This window comes from Rhinolophus sinicus, chromosome 17 (genome assembly GCF_057876585.1).
Source record: "Rhinolophus sinicus isolate RSI-liver-muscle chromosome 17, RSI-T2T, whole genome shotgun sequence".
NCBI classification, from domain to species: domain Eukaryota; kingdom Metazoa; phylum Chordata; class Mammalia; order Chiroptera; family Rhinolophidae; genus Rhinolophus; species Rhinolophus sinicus.
Window position 1 is genome coordinate 174,637,054 of NC_142517.1, and position 21,662 is coordinate 174,658,715.

Below are 21,662 nucleotides of genomic sequence, written 5' to 3' on the forward strand. Positions count from 1 at the left end.
TAGCCTCATTGTTTGTCACTGCCCAAGGTCCTACCCCTCCAACCATCCTGACTCCTCACAGGACCTGCCTGGAAGGCATCATGCTCCTTCCTGTTTGTTTGAAGGAACGGGCAGTTAGAATGCCCTTCCTCCTTCTTCCTCAATTATCTATTTCCTTACTTATCAATCAAACTTTGTTTTCATTATTAAAGACATTGCTAATGTATCCTCCTCCTTTACATCTTTGGTACCTCCCAGTATGGTTGAGGTGACTTGCCTCTCTTCTCTCACAGCACGCTGTGTAAATCATTTGTTAAATTTTAGTAAAGTGGAATGTTAGCTTTTCTATTCTTAGTAGATGGTGAGTTTCTTGAGAGAGACATGACTTACTCCTCTCCTTTCCTCTCTATACAATTCTTGCAGGAATATCTAGGACTCGATGAATGGGTCAACTCTGATAGGACATCACACAGATATGAACAGAACTGATATGTTATTTCAGAGGGAATGTACGAGAGACATTCTGAATTATTTTCATGCCCTCCTCTTCTGGTAACAGTGGAGGGAAAACATTGCTCCTTTGGGAAGCTGACCAACATATTGGGGGCATGACTGAGGATAAGCTTTGTGACTTTGGAGAAGGAGGGATGTATAATTTTTTCCCTCTGGAGTTGTGGGAGAGAGGGAGCTTGACTTCAGTAAAGGTGAGGACTTGGTTATTGTGGGCTAAGTGTCTCACACCTAAACTGAAGTGGAAATTAAAGTATAACAATAGCAGACTCTTAAAATTTTTGATGGAATAAATAGACGAATATGGGTAGGGCTGCAGCTGGTTATTTCTGACTAGACAGAAACCCTGTTACCGTCCTACTGTTGGATTCCTACCCTACACTTAAAGCAAAAGAGAGTTGAGATTGATAAAATATTTTAAAAGTAAATAAACCATAAGACTATTAGAAAAAATATAAGATGCATTTTTAAGTATAGTGGATTAAGTATGTATTTTCCACATAGTGGAAAAGGCCTTTATAAGTATAATACAAAAATTGGAAGCCATAAAAAAAGACTAAAATATATAACATACAAATATTTTGAATTCTATATTAAGAAAACAAGAAACCACAAAGTCAAAAGACAAATGAAAATCTGGGAATAAATAGTTTTAGCTAATTTCTAAATATATAGATATTTTTTAAAATACCAACAATCTAATAGAAAAAAATGAACAAAGGATAAAAGTAAACAGTTAATAGAAATGGAATTACAGATGACCCTTAAATATGAAAAGATTAATAACTTCTTTCAAAATAAGAGAAATGCAATTAAAATCATAAGATGCCATTTTTCACTTATCAGACTAGACATAAGAGTGATGAGGGTGTGGGAAAATAGGTAATTTCATATATTGTTAATGGAAATATAAATTGGTACAACCTCTGCAGAGTGCAAATTGGTGATATCTATTAAAATTAAAGATAACCATAGCCTTTGACTTTGCAAAGGGAATTTTCACACACACACACACACACACACACACAACACACACATACTATGGCTCCTTCAGTTTACGTAGATGTTGTCATGTAAACCGCAGCAGCTATCTTACAACCATAAAGGAACACAAGCAGAGGGCCAAGCAAATACAAAGAGGATGACTGAGTGAGAGGCAGAAAGAATCTAAGTCTTCATTGATATTATTGAGCTACTGATATTATTGAGCTACTGATCATACTGTACCTAGAGCTATCTTACATCTGGACTTACATGAGATAATACATTTTTCTATTGTTTAAACCATATTTGAATTGGGGTTTCTGTTGTACAGCTGAAAGTATTCTAAATAAATATACGTATGACATGTGTGCACATACATGTTATGTATACATCTATACACATACGAGTTCGGACAATTAAGTTTGTGAAGTCATCCTAGAAAAAGTGCTACATACCTCATTGCTGAATATCACTACAATCACCTTCGAAGTACTCCCCTTGGGGAAGCTATACACCAATGCCAGTGCCTAGTCCACCCTTCAAAACAATATGAATTCCTTTTCTGGAATGGCCATCAGAGCTGTTGTCGTATTACACTTGATGTACTGAATGTCATAAAAAATGTCTTCCTTTCAATATTTCCTTTATCTTTGAGTAAAGAAAGAAGTCATTGGAGGCCAGATCAGGTGAGTAGGGAGGGAGTTCCAACACAGTTATTTGTTTACTGGCTAAAAACTCCCTCATAGACAGTGCTGTGTGAGCTGGTTCATTGTCGTGATGCAAGAGCCATGAATTGTTGGTGAAAAGTTCAGGTCGTCTAACTTTTTCATGCAGCCTTTTCAGCACTTCCAAATAGTAAACTTGTTTAACTCTTTGTCCAGTTGGTACAAATTCATAATGAATCATCCCTCTGATATCAAAAAAAGGTTAGCAACATCGTTGCAACAAGTTCATGAACTTAGCTGTCAGACCTCATACATATCTTTACATTTGAATATGCTATTACTGAATCTATCATAAGCAATATAACCATTCCCTATTGTTGGAATATGTTATTTCCAATTTCTTAAAATAATAAAAACATGATTTTACATACATATGTACATCTCAGTTATCTTTGGATAAAATTTTAGAAGTAAAATCTATGTGTGGACTTTTAAGGATCTTGTTAAATATTGGAAGGCAACTGTTCAAAGCCTTTCTGCAGGCAATGCATAGAGTATTCATTTATGATCACATTACTAATAACACTAGATAATATAAAAATGTAGTGCATTTGTAGGTGAAAGGATAATATGTCATTTTAATTTATTATTAGTGAGAATTAACACTGTGATTTATTAAAAGATCATATATTTCCAAGGGATACTTATCAGATCAGAATCAGAAAAAATAGGTGGCAAGTATTTATCTTTTAAGTTCAAGAGTCTAGGTTCATGTATGAAATATAAAGAGTTAGTAAATAGATTCAGTCAGCCAGATCCTACTCCTGTATCTTCTCACATAAAGACCTCCTGAGCTGATGACGGGAGTGAATTTGATGGGAAGAGAGAAGCTTCAGACGTTGGTGTTTTTTGATGCCTACGTCATAGACCGAGCTGGACATAAGGTGGTAGAGACACATTGCAATCCTCCTTTAAGTTTAGATCTTTGAGTGTAGGGGGATGTTGTGAATTATTTTCTGAGTGAGGTCCAGGAAGATGGTAAGCATCACGTACGTGGTTCCCACTGACATCATGACGTTGCATGTATAAACTAGAAATGGTGCTATAGAATGAGGGGGGCTTTAGGTAAAAGCTGATGTCAGTTTTACAACAATTAAAAGTTATATTTTTTTCACATCTGAGCTAATGACCAAAACATTTTACCACTACATTTGTATTTGTGCTTCTCCCATCATGCATGCACTCATTTTAGTCAATTATTTTTCATGAGTCTCTCTGATCCTCAACTTCCTCATTTTAAAATGGAGATAATAATATCTATATAATGCGTTTCTGTTGTAAGTAAATACTCATGCTTCTTGTCCAAGATCCTGTGGGTGGTTTATTCCTTGCCATGCTGAACAGCACATATGAGCACACTGAATAGGTAATATACCTGGTCAACAGATATATTGTATCAATACAATATATGTCGTGTCAACAAATACATAGCCAAATTCCAGCCTCTGCTAGCACAAATTCTGTCCTGAAGTGACATAGCTCTCTTTGGCCAGTACCAGGAATCTTTGGTCAAACATCTGGTCAAACAAAGTGGGGCTCTCTGTTCATAGTCCACCCACCTCTATCAGCAAAGCAGAGAGCTCTGCTGTCACTGCAGTTGCAGGACTATTTCTCCCAGCAGAGTCCCAATTAGTGCAATTTGTTTTAGTCATAGGGATGCATCCTGACCTAGGAGTAGGTGGGAACCTAGCTAGGTTTTCATCAATCCTCTGCAACTTCCTTAGAATTCTGTCTGACTCTAGCTGTAAGGAATTTAAGTTCACTCTAAGACACAGGTCCTGGTCCATTCTAGGCTTTGCAACAAGTTTACTGGCTGCCCAGATAGATCCACAAGTAGGGAGGACTATCCTCATCTGCTCTTTTCTGCTGTAATTTCTGTCCCATGGCACCTGACCTGGTTCAGAGCCCAAGAGGACCTGAGGTTCCTCAGTAGAATCCTTTACTTTGGGTGCAGGCAGCCACATCACTCATGCCATTACTTGAGTTGCTGAGAAGTATGCAGCTTTTCAGGAAGACATTCTTGGAGCTGGAAGCCAAGCAGTTGCCTCAAGGACTGCCTGATTGTTTCCATTTAACAATTTGGATTTTCTCCCACAGTCACTTCAGTAAATTGGTGTTTTATGCTTGATTTTCACTTTCAGAATTCTCTCTCAGCGTTATGAGGCTCTGATGTCATGATGTAGGCACACGTTCTTGTATTGACATGTTCTGTTTTGGCCCGGTAGAGAGGTTATGCCAGAATTCTAAGTTCCGTGGGAACAGAGCCAAGAGACGTTTGGCTTCTTAGTCAGAGTTAGTGTCCGTGGGAGCGGATCTGGGAAAGTCTTGTGGAGGATCCATGGCCAAAACCGCATAATCTGATTTTGTCCTCAATAGTGTCCATCAGACGTTAGGAAAAAAGAGAACATAACACTTATAGAAAAACATTTTCTTAATAGATAATCTTGAATGGTTAGGAAAACAAAGAGGTGAGTTAGTAAGTTAATCTTTTCACATTTTTGATTTAAAGTGACCTTTAAAATTAATTGAATCAAATTTAGCTGTTGGATCTTCTCATGAGAACTTTCCAACAGATCTCCTTAGCATCAGAATCTGGGAATATGTTTTAGATCTCTATAAGCTAATTCTAGTGAATAGTGTTTTGCCTATAATGCATATGTAGAATAGAAGAGTATTTTATTAAAGTCAACTTTTAACGAAAGTAAATATATGTATGAGTCTAATATAAGCATCACCTTTATTATGGAGCAGAGATAATAGCATTACAATCCTAAAAACTTTTCCCACAGTGATCCAAAACTGGAATAAATGAAAATTAATCATGTATGTCTTTGTTTCATCTCTAGACAATATACGAGTATTTGTGTATCAGGAATATTTTGCATAATGTTAAGCCATAGCTGAAGTGAGATATTCATCCTTTATTAGAGATTATTACTGAGTTATCTGTTATTATTACACATACATTTATGTCTATCAAAATGGGCAGCTTCATATGTAAAATCTTATATTCAAGAGCATCCTGTGGTTTTGACAGGATGTGATATTCATTGAAGTATTTTGATATGTAATCTAGTAAAATATATGTAAATATTCCTTCTGTCTTGCATTTTAAATGGCAACAAAGATTGTCTTCTATTAACCATGCATGCTGTCTAATGAAAATGTGTTCATTTTCTAAAGACTTCCTCTGGAAAATTCCATCTCGACATGAATGAACTAAATTTAGTACATTGCATTGCTTGACATCTTACTCAGGGATGACCAAAATTAGTATAGTTTACTTTGATGTGTTTTGCAGTGTGTAAACTGGAACTGAATGACCATGGAAATGAAATTTCAACACTATATGTCACATGCCAGGCAAGTCATGACTTGCATATTACATTTTAGCCTATGTTTTAATTTACTAGTTATATTATGGGGTAGTATTCATGTGTTTTATTTAAAAAAGTGATCATTTCCTATTTTAAATGGAGTTTCTGGCCACGCTACATTTTTAATAAGTACTATTGGAATGAATGATCAAACAAATTAACATTGATTTAGATTTCTATTTTTTTTAAATTGAGGTATAATTGATAGGTTTCTATTTCTTATATAATTAGTGTACAAATATAAATACTATGTTTCTTTCGGTAATATAATTAATGTCTCTTAGCCTCAATTTCCTCTATGAAATGGGTATAATAATACTTAACTTTCAGCATTATGGAGATAAAATTATATCATTAATGTGAAAGCACTTTGAAGCTATATAATTATTAATTAATTATTTTAATTTTTGTTCCTATACCCAACAGAGTGGTGGTTTTAATCAGATGCTACCATAGATGTCCCATCAGAGTCTATTTGTCCAAGAAAATCTCCAGGTTGATTAAAGATTTATTTAAATAGGTGTAAATTATTATAATCCTATGGACATTTATTTAGTGTTCAGTATTGACATTCCCAGTTAATAATCCATGACCCTGAGCTTTTCTGTTTTTAGCCCTCCTGTATTTTGTCTTTTGGAATCATTCCTCTCACTCTGACCCACCATCCATTGTACTCTAGCATTTCAGAGTTCTAGTCTGGTTTTTGAACGAATTCTCTATTCAAATTTGGGAAACCCTGTCTTTAGACTTCAATTTGGTCACATGTAAATTAGATGCTCTCTAAGATCTTTTCTAGCTCTCACATCCTATGACACCGACCCCTTTCCATTTCTGTGTGTACCTCTCTCTGCTTTGCTAATCACCTGCTCTTTATCCACATTCTCATTCATACCAACTCTGCCCCTCCCTCACTAAAATGCAGCCACACAACCTTTTGCAAAAACTAATGCTGAATCAAAAGAAAGCTACATTACAAACATAAACATTAAAAAACATAGTTTCATTCTTCCATTAGGGCTTAATGAAGAATTGTTGTAACTGGAGGAATGAATCATTATTGCTCTTAATTCAAATATAGGCCGGACCACTGAGATACCTCCTATTGTCTCCGTTCCTCAGAGTTCTCTTCTGTACTCGTATATTGGGGACTCTCATGTCCCCCACACTGAGCATGTCAGAAAAGTGCCTGACACAAATCTGGTACTCAGTAAATATTATCATCTCATACCCTCCTGATTCTGGCACCCACACATCAGCCCTGATTAGTTCTTGATTTTGTTGTTGACACATAAAAAGAATTTGAGTTCATAATTTGAAGTGCTTTTTATTCACTTGTCTATCACAGAGTTGCCAGTTGGTAATTAGATAAGCCTTAAGAAGCATAGAATGTTTTGGTAAACAAATAAGGGTTTTAGCATGTTAAGACATCCAGGTTGACTTGATATTTATTTTCTTTTTTTCAAACTCAAATTCTTTAATGACTAAAACTTTTTAATTGGAAAGCTGGTCTTTATAAATATATTATTTCATAAATAATTTTTATCTTAAGAAGGAAAATTCAGTATCCCTCCCAAGGTTTTTTAAGCTAGGTTCTATGAATGAGCCCTAGGAAAACTGTAAATTCCCTGATACTATATGCAAAAATATGAGGGTGTTGTTTTTTTTCTGGTGAGAGTGTCCAGAGTTTTCAACAGGCTTAAAAATGGTCATTGACATTCTAATGTTTGTGTATCGAGGTTTAAAGTGAAATGAATTAGGTGTTTTTTTTGTGTGTGGGGGGAATAGAATAAGGGAGCTCTAATGTAGTTAGTTACTGTCAATATCAAATTATTGCCTTCTTTACTTTAATAAAATTTTATGCGGACGTACAAAAACCAACTTGGATACAAAAAGAACTGTAGAGTTTAAAAAAGGTTTTTTGTTTGTTTTTATTTTTATTATTTTTTAAACTAATACAGGTTTGTGGGAAGCATTACAAAACATTCAGAATTTTAAAACTGACACACTGCATTGAACTTTATATGTTTTCTGAAAATCTTAGGGACTTAGTATTATGTATCACAAGTGAATATTCTCGGGGTGCCAAAAATGAGAAAGTGATGTGCCCACAGGCTGACTGGCAGAATACGCTTGCCATTTCTAGGACCTCGTCCTGATGTGCCTAGGTCCTGTCACAGAAGAGATTGGTCCTGATGCTTCCTTACAAGAGAGGGCCATATGATGAGGTTGGTGATGTGATCCTAGGGCCCCATGAGAAGGGTGAACATAAAAATTGGGGAGTCCAGTAACTGGGTCCTTGGAAACTGAGGGTCTTCCTTCCTCAGTCCTCACCATAGACATCAAGGTCCCCAGTTATTTGTACTCTAAAGTCTAAGGTATGTTCATGGGCCTGCTGCCCCAGACTTTAGGGTCACGGCCCTGGAAGAATTAGTTTAGTGTATGCAACTGGAAATGGCCTCACCCCATCACTGTAGTTGGCTCCTTCCCCCGCAGGAGGAACCCCCTTACAGCTCCAGGCTTGTCAATGTTAAATATGTCAGTATGAAAATTAGAAAAAGGTACTACACTTTGTATGAGTGGAAATTGCTGTAATATTATTGGTGATTAAAAATTAATTTTACATTAATTATGAATTATTCAGGAACCATGACACTATTGAAAATTTTATTCACCTCCACCATTAGACTTAGTCACTGCTTTACAGCTAAGTTACTAAACCAATAAGGGGCGGAACGAGAGTGCACCTCAAAAATATTTTTGAATAGTGTAGCACTTAAGGATTTCTAGGCACTTTATTTTTCAATTCAATTTGAAAATTGGTGCCCTCAAATCTCAGATAAATGTGCCAGTATCACTCAGTGCTAGGAAAAAGATGCTATGTCCCTGTGGCTTCAGTAGAGCTTGTAACTCTAGGACCATATACCTTTGCCAACGGCAATCATTTGGAAATTGAACCTATGAAAACATATAAATAGTTTTCAGGTCAAGATAAAGAGACATGAAACAGATACAACCAGTTCTTGCTTTTGTATGTGTAAAGCAACTTGACTAGGACAAAATTAACAGGAATTTCTCTCACAAGAACTAGAGTAACAGACCTAAAATTCCCAAACCAAACTTTTGTGCTAAACCATTAGACTTTGATAATAAAGTGAAAATCAGAAATCCAGAGTTACTCTTCATAACATAAAACTGTTGTATCTTTCAAAAAAAGTGAAAACACTTTAATATAATTTATATTGTTTCCACACATTAGATGTAAGAAATAATTTCACTTAATCATAAGTACAATGAATTTGATTAACAAAATCCTAATTTACAAAGCAGAAGTAAATATATGAAGAAGTAGATTCATTACTGAATTATAAAATGAACAATTCTTGTTAAGATATCATCAGTTTATTATTCTGCATTTCAGATAATAGAGTGAAATCATTTTGGTATGCTTAATAATATTTATAAGTATTAAAATAATGGAACGTTGAGATTTGAATACAATGACAGTAAACCATTGAAATTTCACATTCACATTATACAGCCCTCATCAATCCATAAGTGAATGGTAATAATGTAAAAAAATATAAAATGATTGTAATATAACCATCTAACCATTAGCATATGGAGTTTTAAGACCACTATTTAATCTGCTAATTTGCTCTGAAATATAAACAGATGTTTTTCTGTCATACATGACATGTCTTTGTGCCTTAATACTTAATTTGAAATGTCCTTACTGTAAAAATATACCAAAGTAAATAAAAAAGGAGACACTTATTTACAAAACAATATTGTATACATATTATATAAATGCAATTGTTTCAAAGTCTTTTTATACAATATTGATAGAATTTGTCATTTTCATTAGTTTGTCATAAAAACTGCAATGCTGCAAAGACAGGCTGTAATTTTGAAATTTTTGTAATTTTCAAATTTTGATTAAAAGGAATACTTTGGGGCTGCCTTTTAAGATAATGCAGTTTCTCCAAGTATGCTACAAAAATGATTCTTCTTTTATTAAAGAAAATCCATTCCCCATTTGGAGGTGTATGAAAGTACACCTGAAGAAAGGAGGAACTTATTATTTTACTGAATGTTTTTTACTTGATAACATCAGCCATTCAGCTTATTGTATTAGCACCATTGGCAGGGATTGTTAATGTAATTGTACCAATCATAATAGGAATGGGAATTTGCATATGGTGTATCATTCCTATTTTTGTGGAATTTCATCTTACCAAGTATGCTACCATACAATATAAATTCAAGTGTATAAGGATGATTCAAATGATGGTATATAACAATCCTGCATTTTACCAATACTATATATAGATTTTTCTGTGAACACTAAATGAAACTCTAAAGAAATAGACTTTAAAGCATACTCCTTTAATTCACTAGAACACAAGGAGAATTGCTTTCATTTACCTGCATATGTTGTAATATATATACATATATGAACATAAATGTAATTTGATCTCCCAGTTCAAAAACTCTGGAAATCATAAAACTTTTCATTGTATGATTTATTTTGATGGTTAAATGCCAACCATTGCATATATTCTCTCTTTTAGTTCATATACTGTAGTTTGTGCTTAAGTGACTATAGCATACTCTAGGCTTATAGCCTGTGGTACATAATTTCACAGTTTCAAAATTGTTGAGGGGAAGGTCTTCCATGTTTTAGGAAGTTATGAACCAAATATAAATCTCAGGAGCACCCACAGCGATCTACTACCATGGCTGGAATTTTCCCATATATTATTTGTTCTTTGCCATTAAAATATAGCATGTTAATTGGTGACATCTTTGTGGGAGTACAGCAGGGGCCTGCTGAACCTCTGGGGTTTGCTTGGTGTACAAGATGAGTATGAGGATATTTTTGTAAAAATACAAATTCACACTCTCCAGAGCAGTAATTGGCCTTGTATCTTTTGGGTGCAATTATCCAATCCCATCCAAAAGCTTCAAAATCCACAGTTAGAGGGTAACGACAGCATCGAGATTCTGTTGAGTGCTCATCACAGTCAAGTCCAAAATCTCTTCTGGATCTTTTTGGTGTGTCTGTTACCTTGACTTCTAAAAAGGGATTCTATATGAAAAAGAAAGAACAATCAGTAAAATTTATAGATCCTGAAACAGTTTCCTACCTCAAGCAGTCATTACTGAAGAGGGAATCATTTTTCTCATACCACATTTATTTTTTAAAGGCACAGCATTAAGGGATTTTAATTTACACTAGCCTTGATTCTTCCCTATGGCTCAAAAGTAAATAGCAGCAATACAAATACCCCTGTGTCAGAGCTATATCTTTTTAATTTGTGTTTTCCCCAGGTTGAGTGTCCCAATGCCTGGCATGTAAGAGATGCTCTGAAAATATTTACAGAATATTTATAAGAAGAAAGGGAAAGAGGGGGGAGTGAGGGGGGGAGGGAAGGAAGGAGGGAGGGAAGAGGTTACTCCCTTTTCACACTTGTTGATCAAATATGTTGGCTAAATATGTCTGATGACTCCTGGAGAGATAGGTATACTCATCCATCCTCTACTCAGGAAAACTTGGATATTAAAATCAGAACAAAATAGTTACCTCCCAACATTGTATGGATTTTAATGGGGAAAAGGAAGGTAGGGTGATGAAGGTGGTGGTATGTACGGTGGGTTGGAAAGAGAAACCCTAAGAGAGGGAGGGATAGATTGAAAAATATTTCCTCTATTCTTTTGCTGAAAAATGTTTGTATACAGATATTTAAACAGTAATTTTTAATTCTTTCCCCGTCTCAATCTTGTCATTCATTTGGGACTTTTTTCCTTTTACATGGAAATATCTGAGGACTATGTCATATTAACCATCTGTTTAATAATAACAACCTATCACTTCACCAACTTTGATCATTAAATTGCCACCTATAAAAAAGAACACTTTCTTAAATAGTTAATGGTAGTTTTTGTCCTATACCAAAATGAAAGTAGATCTAGTAGTTATTGATACTTAAGGTTATAAAAACAATAACAGTCATTTTTAAGATTCAATAACACTTTATGCAGCATATTTAAAGAAAAATAAATAATTTGGAAAATTGTATAATCTCTTAAAGAATATGTTTTCATTAAAGTATATCTGAGTTATTAATTATATATTCTTTATAAATGAGACCATTTAAGAGCTAAAAAGATAACATTTATTGATTGCAAGTATAATCTTTTATTGTAAATTATGCCAATAGATGAAATTAAAATATATGGTCCCATTAAATAAGTTTTTGAAAACAGAAGTAAACAGAAACGTAGGTAAGCCAGAGAGTAACTAAATGTATAGGTTTTAAATTGTTTTTGTTAATTTTTATAATATATAAAGTACTGTCATCTGCTTAGCCTGATATTAAATTAGTTGGCACTACCTAAGTAAACTCTTGCAAAAGAATGGTAAGGCAGCTCAGAAATAAGCTGGGCAACACAGGTTAACTGGCCTGGAAATTTAATTTTCTTAGCATAATTCACAAGTTAATCTACATATACATCAGTGCATCAACAGCCTATAAAGTAATGAACATATTTATAATGAGGGACCTTAAATGTAGTGTATTTAATAAAATATAAGCCTAAACATATTGTACTTAGTTAATTGCTATAAATAAAAGCATTTCATTTTAATTATAATTTTTAAAGTTTGTTTTTTTCTGCTTTATTTAGCCAGAAAATTTCAACACATTTCACTCATCTGGGGGAAAAAATGTTTTAATCTGTTGGATAGATACTAGAATCCACTATGAAGATTTCATGATTTTTTCATGTTATCATGTAACATATCCATGAAAAGTACTTTATATTTCATTCCCAATTCAAAAGAACTACCTAAGAAGTTAAGGACTATGGTACAACTTTTATTTAATCTCATGCAAAGTAAAAGTATCAAGAGGGTGTTTCATAGGATATGAAATTAGATACCTACTTTTATTGGGTACAGGGCTGCCATTAGGATAAGATACCTTTGTCTGGCTTATGAGCTTAGGAAGTTGGTGGCTATTTTCCACTATTATTCATTCACATTATGATGATAACATAACAAGGTTGTTAGAATGTGATTTTCAGTTATCACTTACCAGCCCATCTTCTCCTGGTCCTGGGAAGGTTACAGCAAGATCATGACCATTCTCATCTAAAGCTTTGATTTCAATGCCTAAGTTGGATTCAGGTTGTTTGAGCCAATTTTGCAACACTGTCTTCACGTCAATGCTCTGCCAAATACCAGTGCCTGGGTTCATGTCAAGTTTCAGAGATCGGATTCCAGTATACCTTGTACCGTCTTTCATGGGTTTGATGAGTCTCAGGATTTGCACAAACACTGTTGTAGGAGTCTTGACGGGTCTCAGATATATCCATAGTTGGGCCTTTACTACTTTATTGTATTGTATTTTAGAGCTAAATTTAAAGAAGCAACATTTGGGTTTTCCTTCCACTTGCATTAGAAGATCAGCTATAAGTGATTAAGAAAAGAGTTACTGAAATTATTTCTCATAAACAATGAACAACCCCCTTCATAACTAATTGGTGAGCATGTTTTCTATGGGATTAATGATTGTATATCTAGTCTTTTAAAATAAAAAACTGTAGAATTTCATTCATAACTCAGAAAAAATATCAAATAAAATAATTACTCTAGCTTTTCAGAATTTTTTTGATACATGTTTTTTCAGCTGTTTATGAGGGATCTACTCCCTTTCCAGAGAATTATGGACGAAGGAAAATTCTATGAAGGAATGAACAGTGGATGAGATTTTAAAATGATGATGATTAGAGAGAACAAGAGACACCGTGGAGGAACATCCACTTAGAATTCTTTGGGAATCTGAGTAGTTACACTTACTGAGCAGCTGTACCAATCAGTCTGGTAGAAGGAACCCTTCCCCCAGGCCTGAATTACCTGGGGACAAGACACACTGAGCAGTTAACTGAGCCTCGGGAATTAGTAGAAAATATAGTACATCTGTTACATTTTGGCACTGGAATAGCCTTTTAAAGGAACAAAACTAAGCAGGTAATTAGCACCAAAATGTAAATGTTACATTCAGGCTATCTCAAAATTTAGAAAATACTGTCTTTCGTGCCAAGCTGTCAGTGTAAGCAGAAGCACTTAGAAATTGCTTTCCTCTTGGTTTTTCCAAGATTGTTTATAAATAAGGAAAGTCTACTCCAGGACTATCTGAGAGCAGGGTCTTAAAGGAAAATTATTTGTTGCTTACTTAAAAGGAAACCACTATTTTGAAACTGCTTCAAGTCCAGTTTAAAGTGTATAAAGCACTGTGTAAAGCAAGATCACAGACTCATGGCACAAAATCTTTCTTGTCATGCCTTCTCTCTTAAGGTCCCTGTCTCCCTTTTCTTGACTATTATTTTAAACTGCAATGGGAATGGTCTGAAATATATTCTCTATTCTCTTTCAGAAGCAATGTAGATACTACAGGTAATAGTCCTCCCTCCCATGAAGAATAAAATAATATTTCAGAAGCTTAGTAAGCGAAGTTCCTGCCTGGAAATATGCAGACTGGGGACCCACAACAACAGTACCATGGTCAAGGCTTAAGTGACACTTTGTGAGTTGTAATCTACTTGATTAAAATGTCTATTTCTTAGGCATTTTCTGATCATCAGCTCCTGGTGATCATTATGCTATGCTTGCTTCATCTTTGCTCTTATTAATACATTACGATTTTTAAAAATATTTCTTCATGCTCTCCAGTGTAATAGCTTTCAAAAATGAATATTTTAATTTGTGGAGAACATAAAAACATTGTGAGAAATCATTGCGAATAACAGAAGTCATTGTATAGGTATTCAGCAAATGCTCACATAGGCTCAAACATGTGCAAATTTCTTCCTTTCTCTATTCTGAGTGAGAAAGCTTATTACTACAAATGCATATTTCCAGCCACCAAATGCAATTAGGAAATTTCATCTACGTTTTAACATTGTTTGTAGTCTCTTTCAATAATTGCCTTAGTGGTATTAAGCTGTGAAAGCATGCGCATGTTGTATGTGTCACATTACAACTTAAATAACGTTAATGCTATGCAAGCATTTTCAGAAATTAGTCTCATTAATACTTTTCTCATGAAATCTTGCAAAAACAAACCTCTTTTCCCTCCTACTTACATACAAGCCAACAGCTTGTTAAAAGAGCCTGAAAATAGATCTGTTTCTCATAAACACTAGACCGGTCGGCAGAATTGTTGCTATACACTAATAGGACTACTTACACTCTGTAGGCATGGTAATGATCGTTTCTGTCGTAGCGTGGTAATCATCATCTTCCAAGGAGCCATCACTGCTGTCATCTCGCTGGACATCGTACTGATCAATCAGTTCCCGGAGCGGAGGGGCTTTGGGCAAAAGTTGTCTTATAGCATCTTTGCTAATGTTGGGAGCTGTTTCCAGGCGAAGTTTACTGAGGATTTGAATTTTTATGGCTTCTATTCTTGAAGATTTAGTGTTTTGTCTCCAAGTACATGCATTACACAGCCCCTCTTTTTCCACATTTTCTTTTTGCTCGCTGTTCTCATTTAGATCCACTGGACCAGCAACAATCAGCATAAACAGGTAAATATAAACATAGATTTGCAGTTTTTGCATGATTTTAAAATCAATACAATCTTTTCCCTTGTTCTTATTTCCTTCTTTTACTTTTCTTTTGCTTTTGAGTAATGCCAAGCCAAATTTTAATGCCTGTACAGTCGGAGAGACAACTTGCCACACCAGTGAATCTTTTATACTGTATTCCAAGTGGCTTTTTATATTCCAACTTTGATGAGACAAGTGTCGTCAGGATCTATGATTGGCTCTTGCTCCACAATGAATCTCGCTGTCAGAGGTTAAAACCCTGTCTGTCACAAGTCACCAAACAGTATTTTGTTACAGTCAAGGGTGAGCTGATTCATTTGAGTACTTCATAAAAGAAATAAATCTACAAATAATGAAAGATATATGTGACATTTGAAAAATTAAAGTCTATGCTAACAATAATATAAACTACACTTAAATCTTATTAATCTTCTTTATATGTGAAACTCTTAAGTTATAATTTAAATAAGGAAATCTTAATTTACACTTCCTACTTAAAAAGTTGAAATGTTACTTCCTCAAGAATTAAAATGATTTTATATTATTTAGGCAGGGATTTGAAGTAAAAAGAACTTTATTTGTTGTATTAAGTTGTCTTTACTCCTGTGTAATTAGGGAAATATAAATTTAAATTAGGAAGACCTGAATGAAAAGAAAAGTCAAGATTGTAGTTCTAGTGAAAGATTTTCAGCTATAATTTGAAAAGCTTTTCCTGACTAAAATTTTAGCACATGTTGAAAATCATACTTGTTATAATGTATTGTGCATGGAATTATTTTTAAATAATTTTATGTCTGATTAATATGAAAATTGTGCTCAGTTATTGACTGATTACTGTTGTTGTTTCCTGTCCTGAAGCTGCAGACTAATATTGCTCAGAAGATGTTTCTTCATTGTTTACTTCCAAGAAGATAATGTCAGCTGGTAGAAAAACCTCTGAACTTAGAATAAGAAGACAATGGATTTTATGACTGGCAGTGTGGCACTAACTGCAGTTTGCCTCAGATTTCCAGTGGTAAAAGTAAAAAATAAGGTCTCTATTCTCTATAAATTATATCAGAATATTGTGAACACCACAATATTCTGATACAAAAGAGGTAGAGCACCACAATAAGAGGGTGCCCATTTTTTTTTGTTTCCCAATACTGTGATAGGTTTGCACCCCTTTGCCAGTTTCTCCTTGTGACCAGAGGGCAGACACCTGGCAGGGATTTGGGGTAAGGTCTGTGAGCAGAGAATAGAGCTTTTTGTTCTCTAAATTTAAGTGGCCTCTGTAGGGATCAAACTCTCAACTTTAGCTTTGGGAGTCACAAGATCTAATCAAATGGGCTAATAAAGAGCTAAACAAACATAGCCAGCAAGAAACAGAAGCTGTTTCCAGGCCACAGGAGATTTCTTCTTCCTACTCCTTTTTGGGAAGCTAAGGACTCCTAACAGAGTTAATACATTACATTTTTTTTTTCCCCCAAGAGAATGCAATGGCTCATATGAAATATTTATTTTTCAGGTCACTACTCCTTTTGCACATTGTATGCTAATTTACTGCCTCAGTGCACTAAAATGCAACTCAGTAGCCTGAAAAGTTAATGCATTTTCATCAAATTCTTAAGAGGTATCTACATCTCTTGAGAAAAAAATGGCCTTACATAATGCATTAGATGTGCCCATTATTAAAGATTAAGGAAAACCAGACACAAACCAGATGCCCTGAAGGATTTCAGATACTCTTTGTTGTGGAACAATGTTAGATCAGGCTTATAAAGTTTTATTTGTTTGGTAAATTTATTTTTCAATGTATAAATCTTTGTAACATTATAATAAATGTAACATATGCTCCCGTACACTTCTAAGATGTCAAATCTTTTTTTAAATTTGATTATAATTTGCATAGCAGTGGAGATAGACCTGAAGTCAGATAGACCTGAGTTCAAATCTCAACTTTGCCAACTCTTACTATGTAATAATGGATGAGATATGTAACTTCACTAATCTTCAGTGTCCTCATAAAGTTTTGGGGGGATGTAATTTAATAATGCATGTAAATTGCTGAATATAGCACCTGTCATATAGTAAGTGATTGATAACTGGTACATGAGTGCTTGGTTTTTGTTTCATGCAGAGGGGTTTGAGATTATGCTTAAATTTATCCTCCACATGAACTAGAACTGCTTCAGGTTGTAGCTGTCGGTTATCATTTCACATAGGCTACAGGCAAACAAAATTTTCTAAGGCAGCCTTATTACAAGGCATGTTTCAGCTCTTTATTCTTACTTCCTGGAATGAAGTAAACAAAGGTTGTCATTTCCACATATGGTCAATGCTCATTATTCATGGATCCCATATTTACAAATTTGCCTACTTGATAAAATGTATTTTTAACCCCCAAATCCATACTCATGGCACTTTTATAGTCAGTCATGAACATGCGCAAAATAGGGAAAATTTTGAGGCTTCTGACACACAGGTTCCCAGCTGAGGTCCAACAAGGCAATTCTCTGCCTTGTTTCTGCTCTCATACTGTACACAAACGCTCTTTTTGTAATCTATTTAGTGCCATATTTTTCAGGGTTTCTGTGTGTCCTTGTTTGGGGTGATTCTGCTGTTTAAAATGGCCTCAAGTACAATGGCCTCCAGTGCTGTGTTCCCCAGCACAGGAAGCTGTGATGGCGGGTGGAGTGGTGGCTGCCAGGGACTGGCAGGAAGGGTGGGGTGGGGAAAGCTACTGTGCAATAGGTACAAGTTCTGGAGATGGATGTTGATGATGGTTACACAACAATGTAAATGTACTTAGTGCCACAGAACAGTACACTTAAATATGATTCAATGGTCAATTTTATGTTATGTATATCTTACCGCAATGTTTTTTTTGTTTTTTTTGTTTTTAGATAAGGGTGTGATATGACTCAGGAAAATAAAATTCCTTATTGAAAAATATGTGTTAGATAATCTTTGTTCAGGCTTGAGTTATAGTGCTTTTGACCTTGAGTTCAATGTTAATGAATCAACAATATATATTAGATACCTTTAAACAGAAATGCATATAAAACAGTTATATATTGATTAGTTGATGAAAACGTTGTGACCAGGGGCTCACAGGAACCTAACCTTTTATTTCCCCTAGGAGCAGTGGTTCCGTAATCACTTACTCAGAGTTGGTGGTAACTTTATAGGACATACCTACCGTGAATAATGAGAATCAACGAATCAACTAATCACCTCCTCTAGAGGTCAATATTGAATGAACTAAAAGGTACTCAAAAAAACTTTGAGAACGTATATTCCTTCTCCCCTGGCAGTGACTGCAGCCGCCCCAAGGCCCCAGAGCACACAGGCTCACCAGCAGCTGGCACTTCACCTGGTCTGACTGCGGGGACCTAACTCTGGTTGCTTTCAGGAAGGAGGCAGGACAGTGTGTCATTATGATGAGTGAGTACAGAACTCCTTCTAGTTGACTGGGAGAGCTTGGTGCGCCAGCTGGTTGGCTTTGTCTTAGGTTGTCCATCTTTGGAAGTGGTTTTTCATGGGAGTCAGAGTTTAGGTGGCCAATCTTTACATTTGTATTTTTCTTGCCCCTGTCCTTCTTTGTACGGGTGCGCCTTCCGTTTCTGTAACTATTATAAGGTAGCAAGCAAACTTCTCTCACTTCTGTTACACATACCAGGGGGTGTTTCAAAACAACTTTGAGAGTGTAAAGCATATTTCCAAAAGAAGTTCACTCTTTGCAGTCTTGGAACTACTGAGTGCACTAACATAAAGTCTTGCTAGAAGTTTAATGATGTGACAAAAAAGAAGGAGGAGACTAGGAATTAGAATAAGAATGGACCATAAAAAAGTCAACTCTGTTGTGGGAAAAACCCAGAAAGTTACATTTTATCTGATCACTCTTGCCCTGTCCTCATAATGACAACTCTTTGTATCACTCTATATGGGATATGCTTAAGGTTAGAAAAAACTATGTAGCACTCAACTCACATAATAGCATGAGCAGATGGTCATCTCACATTGATGATATCTGATTATCCATGCTTTCAATAGATTATAGAACAAAAATTAACAAAAACAAATATCCTTGGGCTAGGGAGCAACAGTACAGGAATGGAAGACAGGAGATCTGGAATACAGTTCTGGCTTTGCTGCTGACGTTTTGTGTGACTTTGAATAAGTCAGTTAGCAAAGACTTTATTGATGAATGTATGTATTCATTCATTTATTATTTTATGAAATATTCTAATGCCTGTTATGTGCCTGGTGTGTGCTAGATTCTGAGGAGAAAACAATCAGTCTGACAGGACCTGTCTTCATGAAACCGACAGTCTAGTTTCTTCATGTAAATTATGAGGAAATTTGATGAGGTGTGCTCTTTCAGTTGAGCTTTATCCCCTAAGGCAATAATTCTCAAACTGGTCTCAGGATTTCTTTATACTCTTGAAATTTATTTAGGATCCTCAAAAGCTTTTCTTTGTGTGGGTCATATCTCTCAATATTTAACATTATACATTAAACATGAGAAATTTTAGAATATAGACGTACACAAGTATATATTTGCTGGTACAGTGATGATGTCGTCACATACTCGTATCAGGGAGCCTCTGGAAAACCCCACTGTAGGCATAAGAAAGCATGAGAGTAGCAAAAGAGATCTCAGTGTTGTTATGAAAACAGTTTTTAGTCCACAGACTCTGAAGGGGTCTTCACTCCATGGATTTCCCAGACCACACTTTGATAACCATTCCCCAAAGTAATAATTTTTATACTACTTTAATTGAATATTTTCCCCTCTAACTTGAAGTCCCCTCCTTCTAATACCTGTAGCTTTGCTTTCAATGAGATGTTAAATATGAACATTTTAAAACATTGTTTATTTATTTACTGAGATGTAATTATTGCCAAGAGCAGAGATAGAAATATTATTGTATTATAACCACCACCTACCAACTTGTAGGTTATCCAGAGGACATTTGCACGTGTGTCAGTTCTGTGGTTTTGTGGGAATTCTTGCGGTTGGTCTTCAAGTCAATCTTTAGATTATAACATTTGTATTATTGTAATGCCTCATAATATTGTCCTAGTTTTAAAGTTTCTGCATTCTACTGTCCTTTAGAGGTAGATTTCACTCAGGGAAACTTCAAAATTCTATTTCTCCCCTCCTTCCTTTCCAAAGTGGGAACTCCAGTTTATTTTTTATACATTTGAAATACAGAGAATATAAATAAAGTTCCAATTTGGCTTCCTCATCTTTCCATTGGAAAAAAATGTGCTAGACCAAAAGACTTAGTTTTAAAATTGTACAGATTGCGCTCTCCTCTATGATTACAATTTTCAAATGTTTGCTTTTGTTTCCTTACTTGTCCTCCCATCTCTACCCTTTCATCCTCCAAAGAGACTATGCAGGGGATTATTTTGTTCATTTTTGTCTCTTCAGCTCTTGGTCTAATTCCTGACCCATAATTAGGTTGGTTAAAGGGTGCTTACTGAATGACTGAACCAATAAATGAATGAATGACTCCTTAAATACAAGAAATACCAACTTTCTATTTTTTCAAGAGGTACAATTAGTATATTTATAGACTTACTAAGTGACTCTGGTTGTGTTTTCAGTTTGCTCTGACGGTGGTTCATAGCATTTCTACTGGGTTCCCTCTTACTCACACTGGTAGTGGAGACTGGTGTTATAGGTCCTTATGTCCTTGACACCTCCAGTAGTTCTCCGGTGGAGCACCTTGCACTTTGAACATTCCAGGGGAGCGTCTGCATTTAATGATCTGTGACTACCCAGTGACACTGCGTGGCTCTTAACAGGGACCTTGCTAGAGAGTGACCAGGCTGCTGTGACACCACTAGGTAAGACTACTAGCGCCCTGACCCAACATAGGTCATGTTTAGGTCAAACTGAGTTTACAGAGCAACCAGAGAGAACAGAAATCTCAAAAGAGCAGCGTGTGTGTGTGTGTGTGTGTGTGTGTGTGTGTGTGTGTGTGTTTAAGCAAGGGGAAGGCAGAACAATCTGCTTTCCTTGACACAGTGGGGAGAACTGTGAACTGATTATATGTGTTACAGTCTTCTTCTTCCCTTCGTATTCTTTTTTGTAAAGTACTGAGTTTCTCAGTGGCCCTTCTCTCCCTGCTTTCTCCTCATACCAGCAGGAAGGAGCTTTCCCTGGAAGCTGCTATAGAGTTTATTGCCTCAGTTTAACCCAAGAAGGCATAGCTCTTTGAGTAGCCAGCTGACATGGGCCAGAAGTCAACTTATTTTTCAGAATGTTCTCTCAAACTAGGTTCCTTACCTTCCCAGGGACATTTGTGAGTTCCACAAATAATTTCATAAAACTTAGTTCTTTGTGCATATTCTGGGTCATCTAGACGACCACCTTACATCTGAGTACTACTTCAATGTCTTCATTTTCTACAGTGTCTACAAAGACAGTGTTTATAGTGAGGAGTTTTGTTTGTTTGTTTTTATAATCAAGTTGGCAGCA

General features: G+C 35.4%; 1 protein-coding gene across 1 annotated transcript; it reads right to left on the minus strand.

Annotated features, from left to right (window-relative positions):
- Window positions 1–8,952: 8,952 nt before the first annotated feature.
- On the minus strand, window positions 8,953–15,319 carry MSTN (myostatin). The gene is made up of 3 exons (XM_019740713.3): window positions 14,827–15,319; window positions 12,673–13,046; window positions 8,953–10,664 (listed from the first exon to the last, which is right to left on the minus strand). Exons 1-3 carry the CDS (start codon window positions 15,197–15,199, stop codon window positions 10,284–10,286), a joined length of 1,128 nt encoding a protein of 375 aa, XP_019596272.1. The 5' UTR covers window positions 15,200–15,319; the 3' UTR covers window positions 8,953–10,283.
- Between the last annotated feature and the right edge of the window lie 6,343 nt (window positions 15,320–21,662).

Bases quoted from the DNA above. Each gene is read 5' to 3' on its own strand.
- MSTN (XM_019740713.3), bottom strand. From the start codon at position 15,199: ATGCAAAAACTGCAAATCTATGTTTATATTTACCTGTTTATGCTGATT. The intron at 13,047-14,826 runs GTAAGTAGTCCT...AATCACTTATAG, and splicing joins CATTACCATGCCTACAGAGT to CTGATCTTCTAATGCAAGTG. The intron at 10,665-12,672 runs GTAAGTGATAAC...TTTTTCATATAG, and splicing joins GACCAGGAGAAGATGGGCTG to AATCCCTTTTTAGAAGTCAA.